The sequence below is a fragment of the Hevea brasiliensis genome, chromosome 12, assembly GCF_030052815.1.
Source record: "Hevea brasiliensis isolate MT/VB/25A 57/8 chromosome 12, ASM3005281v1, whole genome shotgun sequence".
Taxonomy (NCBI): domain Eukaryota; kingdom Viridiplantae; phylum Streptophyta; class Magnoliopsida; order Malpighiales; family Euphorbiaceae; genus Hevea; species Hevea brasiliensis.
Genome location: NC_079504.1, coordinates 2,112,067 through 2,120,249, shown reverse-complemented (window position 1 = coordinate 2,120,249; position 8,183 = coordinate 2,112,067). Strand labels below are relative to the sequence as shown.

Sequence of the window (8,183 nt, the reverse complement as noted above, 5' to 3'; positions counted from 1 at the left end):
AATATTTTATATTTTATGTTATTAATAAAAAATATTTTAACAAAGTTGAAATACGTTAATTAAAATATTAAAATTACAAATAAAAAAATAAAAATATTAATAATATTAATTTTCAAGTTAAATAAAAAAGGATAATATGGTCAAAATAAAAAATAAAACTAGATCAGCTATCAGTTGATGAGAAACAGCTCTAAAAATAGAGCTGATACAAACTGCAGCTGATGGGTATCATATCAGTTGCCCATCAGCAATCAGCTCTATTTTTTTTAACTTGTCAAACACCACAATTTATCTGTTTAGATATCTATCAACTATAAACTACACCCAACAGGTAAACCAAACACCCCCTTACCCCTTAGTTTTATGGCCGTTGCTTGTTAGGAACACTAACCGTCGTTTTGACTCGAATAAAATTGGAAATTTCGAAATTAAAACAACGGCGTCGTTCTTTAGAATACCCGCGCGCACTGCGCGGAATTCTTAGACACTGAAGCCAGACTAAACGCACCGTTTCCGCCATTGTCTACTGTTGAAATTAAAAGGCCGCTTGGGCCTTAGAAATACTTGGGCTTCTTGCCTCTCTTCACCCAACCCAATTTTTCTACACAAAACAGAACAAATCCTGTTGAAAGGATATATTGGTTAAGCAACGAGCAGCAGAAGCCATTTGAGAGAGAGGGTTCAAGGCACGTTAGGTATAGTAATCAGAAGCTACAGCTATGCATATGGGCAAATCATCCAGATTTGTATTTGTTTAGCATATATATAATAGGGATAGTACAGTGATCAGTTGTCAACTGTGAGAACTGAGAAATAGGGATAGTAAAGTAACCCTAAGCAGAAGCATTACTGGATGATTGATTATAAATGCTACAGCTATGTTATATTTCTCAGATTTGAATATTGAGCCCATACCTATATCCCTATTATATATGCTAAACAATTATAACCCACGCTTGCCTATATATTCATATATATTTCTTCTCTGCGTCAAACCCTAGACAGCTTCTGGATGATTTGCCCTTTTTACCTCCATAAATATGCATTTTAAACTTCACACAGGAATCATTTCGCTAAGAGACGCTAAAAAAAAGAAGAAAGAGAATAATGTTTTCCAACCCCAGTTTCTCAGTTCTTTCACTAGCAGAAGCATTACTGGGTTTCTGCCCTGATTACATATTTCAACATCCAAGTCAATGATTTAATTACCCTTTCTTTTTTTTTAACCACAGTAAGAGGTATGAAATGAAATGGTTGAGATTATCTCATCGTACTCACGATCAATTAAGCTATTCTGATTGATAAGAATAAAAATTTACATTTCTTATTTAATTAAGGATTTAATTTTTTAGCAGCAGTGAATATGGTTTCATAATGTAATAAAAAAATAAATTATTTACAAATAAGCATTAGAAATTAAATCCCCCGTAGATACTATTATCTCTCAATATTTAGAAAATATTTAATCGATAAAAAATTATTATTTTATTGATAGGGTAAAACAAATTTATTTTTAGAGGGAGGGGATAGAGAGATTTTAAATTTAAGTTTTTTATTTATATTTATAATAAAAAAATTATTAAATTATCTAATTTATTAATTATTATTTAATTTATTATATATATATATATACCCATTAAATTAAATTTAAAAAAAAGTAGGTTAATTGTGAGGCATTTAAATAGAAGCGACGGAAATGAAAAGGAAATATGGTTAGAAATTTAGAATAAGGAGAGCAACCACAACCTTTTTCTTTCTTATTTTGCGGGTCTATGTTTTATGTACAATAGAAATGTCTCATCAATCACGAAATTAGGTATCCACATTCTCCGAATGCATTTAACTTAGGGATGGCTATCTTGACGGAGACAGCACGGGCATCCAATAATAACACACCCAAATCTGCCCCCATCACCAAACAAAAATCACAAATAGTAAAAAATCAATCCACCAATTATGCCCTTTTCCCACATCCCCATTTCTTCAATTTCATGTCTCTCCTTCTCCTCATATTTTTTCTAAAAAATATTAAAATTATTTATTTTCTTTAATTTTTATTAAAATATATTAAATTTAATTTTTAAATTCATTTTTAATACTTAATTAAAATTAAATTTTAAAATTTTATAATTTTAAAAATAACTACTAAAACTCAATGGGGGCATCTAGAAGTGCACTAATAGACGAATAATAAATTAATGAGAATACTGTGAGTTCATATGATCTTACACGTGTATGTAAAACACATGCTATTGATTTATGAGTCAAACATCATTAAGGAAAGTCAAGCACACGCCTCCAAGTAAACAAAATGCGTTTGCCACTTCAAATCCGTCTGGCAAGCATGCAAAGCAAGTTTGAACTCAAACAAAGACCATATGTCTACAGGAAACGAAATTGCACTAAACCATTTGCATGAAGAATGCCAAGTCAATTGTAAAGCATCTAGTCATCATCTACACTTGAGACACGGATTCTTGTTCTTCACTCAACTGCATGTTCATTTATAGCTGTAAGCTATATGAATCATGTTTTGTTATCATCATTGTAATATATATATATATATATATATATATATATATATATATATATATATATATATATATAATTGACTTGTTGAAACTCCAACTTAAAGCCTCACAGTCTAGAGATAACTTAAGTGTCACATAACTAAAGCTTAGTAGTACAAATATCTAATTATTTAATTTCTCATTTTATAAGAACTATGAGGAACCAATTAATTTGAAAACTCAAAACACTTTAATTTATACTTAAGTGTGTAATTAATAAATAGAAAAGGTTAAGATTTCAGAATTTTTTGATATGAGATACTTTAAATATCATGCTAAAAAAAATTATTCAATTTAAAAATTCAAATTTATCAGTGAAGGTTTAATAATAATTTTATCTCTATCAAGTGCCTCAAATTCTTATATTCTTATTAAGATAATAGATCCTGTGGATAGAGATAACCATGATAAATTAGGCAAATATAATTAGGATTCAACACATATTTATCTAAAAGGATAGGTTATTGTAGAAATCATTATGGACTTCTCATGGATAATTATCAAACTAATGCGGATATAATTTGGGTTATTAGGATTCATGTCCCTGTATGTTTTATTCTTGAAAAATTTTTATTTAGATTAAATTCATCATAAATTTAAGACACAAATATATAAAATTTATATATTTAATAAAATAATTTCACTATATATTTTATATTTTCAATTTTTAACTTTATTTAAAATAGACAAAGCCTATGTAAAAGAAATACTTTATCCTTTAACTCTCTTTCGCATGCACGGGCATGGGATTATATCCATTTTGTTTTGTTGTGTTACAACTTGACTTTCTGCCATTTTTTTTTTTGGAACTGAATTATTGGTTTTTTGTTTCACTTAAAAAAAAAATCAATCAGTTCAACAGATTTCTAACTTGATTTAAAAATCAATTCAATAATCAATTAAAAATTATTAAAGAAAATTAATAATATTTAATATGAGATAAAAATAAGTTAAAATAACATAAACTTTGACCAAAACTAAATCCGTTAATTAATCTCACCCAAAAGTATTAATCCAGTAGATAAAAGGTAGAAGCTCTCCTTTCTGGTTAATCAAGAATCAACTTTAGTGAAAATGCTCCAAGATTATTTATTCTAAATACAAGAGACCAATATAAAAAATTGCACACTTAAAATGGATTAAAAATGCAAGAAAACTAACCAAAAATACTCATAATCATAAATACCAAAAAAAAAAAACAAAAGCCATTTCTCGGTTTTCTTTAGTCAATATGGTCAAATAAGCAAACAAAAATACGTGAAACTCATTGAGCTAAAGTTCAAGTTCTTTCCAACAAGACAAATTAAGCCAAAGACGCATTTGCCAAGAGATGAATCGAACTGCTTTTAGATTATTCATCTAGTAATATCATTTTTTTTTTTAAATAAACTAGAACACTCATAAACATAGTTTAGAAAGAAATTCGAGTGACATTTTTACTTTTTGAACAAATTATATTAAGAAGCAATAATTATACACAAATATCAAAGATGTTGGATCCCATGATATGAGGAGATGGAACAATAACGGGTTCTATATCAATTATATATTGTAATAATATTTCTGTAATATCGAGCGATGCAACAATGGAATATTAGAATATTATTATATATCTGGTGATATCGAGTGCAAGAGTCTTTAATCCATAGAGAAATGAGAGCACATGTGATGTCAGATCTAACATATGTTGGGAAATTTTAAGACCCTTCTGTTTTATTCTCATGTACCATATCTAGGAAAGCTACAGAAACAAACAATTGTGCTATTTTATTCATAGGCATAACTTCGTGGCCATATCATTGCTAATAATGTTTGCATATAACATGCATCACATGCATATTCTTGCAAGAGCATTAATCCTTGTGATTCCTCAGCTAATAAGCAACACTTTTCCCCATTAGGTCACAATCCATGCACGTCTATTCTGCTACCTAATTACATACAAGCATGTGTGTACATACGAACACACTTATAGAGGGAAAGAAAGGGTTGTTGTGTCATCACTTTCTTGACTCTGGGATTGGAATGCCAACTCCATTTGTCCATGAACGAAAGGCTTAATTTCGAAGGTAACCATGCCCTTTTTTTTTTTTTTTTAAATCTTATGATTCAGACTTTGTAAAGATATGCATGTATATATAAAGGATTTTAATCTCTTTGCTTAACCAAACACGAAACCTATTTCTTCCCATTTTAAGCCGGCAAGCAAACTGATAAACGGGAAAAAAAGCAGCTTCGAGTTCAACACCACCCCAGAAAGCAAATTCAATATCAACCATAAAGCAATCTGTATATACGATTTGTTTTTTGTTTTTTCATTTTCCTAAAAAAAAAGAAAAGGAAAGAAAGCACACAGCACGCATCCATATGCTCCACAACTACACTTAAAACGAAAACTAAAAATGTCATCGATAAGATCAAATAAATATATAAACCATGAAAATCTGAATTGAAATTCGAAACAAAATCCAACACTCACATTTCTATAATTCCTATGCTAGATCGATCTTCATCTACTTCGTTGGGTGCATGTTAAAAAGAAAAAAAAAACTACAAGAATAACCCACAAAAACAGTAGATATAAAACCCACCACTTATAGATTAATTGTTGACAAATGAACGGTTTGATAAGAAAAATGCAAATACACTAGAGCTCAGAGAGACCTACTTTAACTAGGACCTTGGGGGTGGGAAGAATTGCGTACCAGCTATAAAAGCATTGAGTGGAGCTGGATATAGAGATGGGTCGAGCAAGCCTCCCGCACCTGGATTGCTAGCGATTGTCGTAGTTGCTGTGGTGCTAGTTGTGGCTGCTGTTACGAGATTCAGTTGCTGGGCTCCTCCGGGGGAGCTCTCTCCACTGGTGTAACGGCCATCGGGACCTTGATCGTAGAGAATTCCCCTGAAAACATGACCTCCGATATTGACAGCCGTTTGATATGCATACTGCTCATCCCGTTCATCCATTGCGCTTACTCTAACGCAACGAAACACTGCTGGGGAATTCACTTCCGGTGGAAAATGCGCTACTTCCAACCCTAATTTGTCTCCAAATTTGAGAGAATCAGTGTGAATCGAGTAAATCCATCAGTGTGAATCGAGTAAATCATGCATATGCAAATGCAACTATATGCAAGCGACGATAATAAGAAGCTGGTAAAGAAAAGAATTAGACCAACTTCTGATCTTTTTTTCGTCAGTTTTACTAACGAACAGTGAATAAACGGGGAAAAAAAAAGAGAAAAGAGAAAAGAAAGCATGTGGTGGGTGGCTGACTATGGAGGTGACTTGATAATAACACACGCAAATGATACGGTCCATGTTGGGCACTAAGAAATGGGGATTCTAGAAATTCTTCATGATCTCATCATTTTATATATGCACACAACTTTTCAGCGGCATGACAATTTCTTCGTTTCTTGAAAATTCCTATGAAAGATTTGTGTCATTAAAAAGAAAAGAAAAAGGAAATAGTTCAAGTATGTTTGCTTTGGTTTTGTTTGTATTGTGAATTACAACTTTACCTGAGGTGGTTGTGGCTAAACGAGTGCAGGCAAGAGAGGAAGCACCACCTTGATTCTCTCTCTGCCTTTTTGGATTCTCTCCTCGAAAATGTTGTTGTTGTTCTTGATTGTGTAGTTGTTGCTGCTGTTGCTGTTCTTGTTGTAAAGCAGTTAGCTGTTGTTGCCTCTCTCGCCTTTTAGCAGCAGGAACCCAAGTGCTCTTGACGTGGGTTTGGCACTGAAACCCTCGGCTTTTACAACAAGTTCTACATCGCAAATGGGTACAATCTTTTTTCGCTTGGTTCCCACAGTCTTGACAGTTCATTCCTCCTCCTCCTCCTCCTCCTATTCCACCTTGCCTCATCACCGTAAAGCCTGATCTTGAAGATTCATCAGAGAAACTTCTCCGACTAGGACCCACTCCAAACGAGGAGTAGCTGTTCATGTTTTGCTGTTGCTGATAATACTGCGGCCATATCTCAAATCCCTTGTTGTAGATCTCCTCGTTTGATCTGTATAAAAACAGGTTGTTAGGTTGATCTTTCTCTTCTTCTTGTTTATTTGATGCTCCCTCTCTCCCACTTAGATAGAACCAGCCAGCCATTTCTTGCACCCACAAGCTGAAACCAACCCCAATTCAGACCAAAAATCCATAGCAAAAACGTAGCACCAAGAAGTAGCTATTGAGATCTGCAAGATCAGTGGGCTTTGATTTCTGGGTTATTATGTTGGGAGTTGAAAATCGGTGGCTGTGTTTTTAAGATAGACTTTAAGTGAGTGTTTACTGTGAGTCTGTGACCTGATCTTCTTCTTCTTCTCCTTCTCTTTCTTCTGATTCTGACTCTCTGAATATCTGATCTTGCTGTTTGGGTTTCTTTTGCAGCTTTTTGAGGCAAATAGAGAAAAAAAAAATAACTCAAATTGAAATTGAAAGAATTTTGTTTAGGGTAAGAGACTATGGAAGATGGGTTTCCCTGACTGGGAGAGAGCCAGCTTTCTCCACTTATTTTTCGTTGTTTAAAGCAATAATGGCACGGAATTAGACTTCTGCAACGCCGCCATGGTAACTGCACCCACACTCTGCTACACTCTCTGCTACACTCGCCTCATTTAAGACAAACCTACTTTCTTCCTCTCTCTCTCATCAATTACTCTCACTCACTGCTTCCAGCTTCTCTCTCTGCTGCGACTTTCTCTGAAACAGAAAGAGAGACGCAGAGATTAAAATTAAAAAAAAAATAAAAAATGAGTAAAAATAAAGTAACAAGAAAATCTCTCTCTGGGCACTTCTCTACAGTTCTCTTCCAGTTTCAATGAATCTATCAAAGATTTCTTGAATCCTAGCCGTTTCTACCTTTATCCGACGGTTCTTATTGATCACACGTGGCAAAGCATCAGCTTTTCCTTGTTCGTCCTTGCACCGGAAAACCCGCTTAGTACTTTTTCTGACCTTTACCAGTAATTAAGATCGATCTTCCTTTAAACTCCCCAAGCAATCTCCCAACATAGAACACCTCTTTGCGTGACAGCGCTCCACTATTTATTATCCATCACAGACGCGACTTTGACGATAACTATTTTATCTTATTTTTTGTTCAACGGTGATAACGCTGTTCCTGCGAAACGGCGCTGTTTTATTTAGTAATTCCAGAGATTTTATGGTGAAAATAAAATTCCACTTAAAATTCCTTGGGTAATGATTTGAATTCCACTCAAAAAAAAAAAAAAAAGAAATTATTTTGTTAAGAATTGAATAATGTAAATTGAGAAATGGCTTAATGTTTATAGGTCAACACCTTTTGATTTTCAAGCCTAAGCAAAGCGTGGGGTAAATAAGGAAAAAGGTTCAATAAATGAGTTATAAGTACGTCAAATTAATTTATAAATTTTAAAATAATTATTTGTAAAATTAATTAAAATTTCAAAAAGGGTTTATACAAAGCATGTAAATCCAATTTAAAGATGATTTAAATTTTGACTTGATTTTAAATTTTCAGTAATTTAGTGATTAATTTTTAATTAAAAAAAAGTTAAAATTAGAAAAAATTATTGAATTAAATTATTAATTTTAATCTAATTAAAATTTAATTCTAGGGTGGAAAATGAGATG

General features: G+C 32.5%; 1 protein-coding gene across 2 annotated transcripts; it reads right to left on the bottom strand.

Moving 5' to 3' along the window:
• Positions 1–4,996: 4,996 nt before the first annotated feature.
• On the bottom strand, positions 4,997–7,586 carry LOC110665999 (protein SHI RELATED SEQUENCE 5). 2 transcript variants are annotated; one of them, XM_021826330.2, is made up of 3 exons: positions 7,428–7,586; positions 6,095–7,268; positions 4,997–5,617 (listed from the first exon to the last, which is right to left on the bottom strand). In XM_021826330.2, exons 2-3 carry the CDS (start codon positions 6,675–6,677, stop codon positions 5,244–5,246), a joined length of 957 nt encoding a protein of 318 aa, XP_021682022.1. In that variant the 5' UTR covers positions 6,678–7,268; positions 7,428–7,586; the 3' UTR covers positions 4,997–5,243. The 2 variants fall into 2 exon arrangements, with proteins under 2 accessions (XP_021682022.1, XP_021682038.1); XM_021826346.2 differs by having other exon boundaries at positions 4,997–5,608; positions 7,428–7,584.
• Between the last annotated feature and the right edge of the window lie 597 nt (positions 7,587–8,183).

What these genes read in the sequence shown, in the direction of transcription:
- LOC110665999 (XM_021826330.2), bottom strand. Translation starts at nt 6,677, where the DNA reads ATGGCTGGCTGGTTCTATCTAAGTGGGAGAGAGGGAGCATCAAATAAA. An exon ending in TTTAGCCACAACCACCTCAG is followed by an intron (nt 5,618 to 6,094) that starts GTAAAGTTGTAA and finishes TCAAATTTGGAG; the next exon opens with ACAAATTAGGGTTGGAAGTA.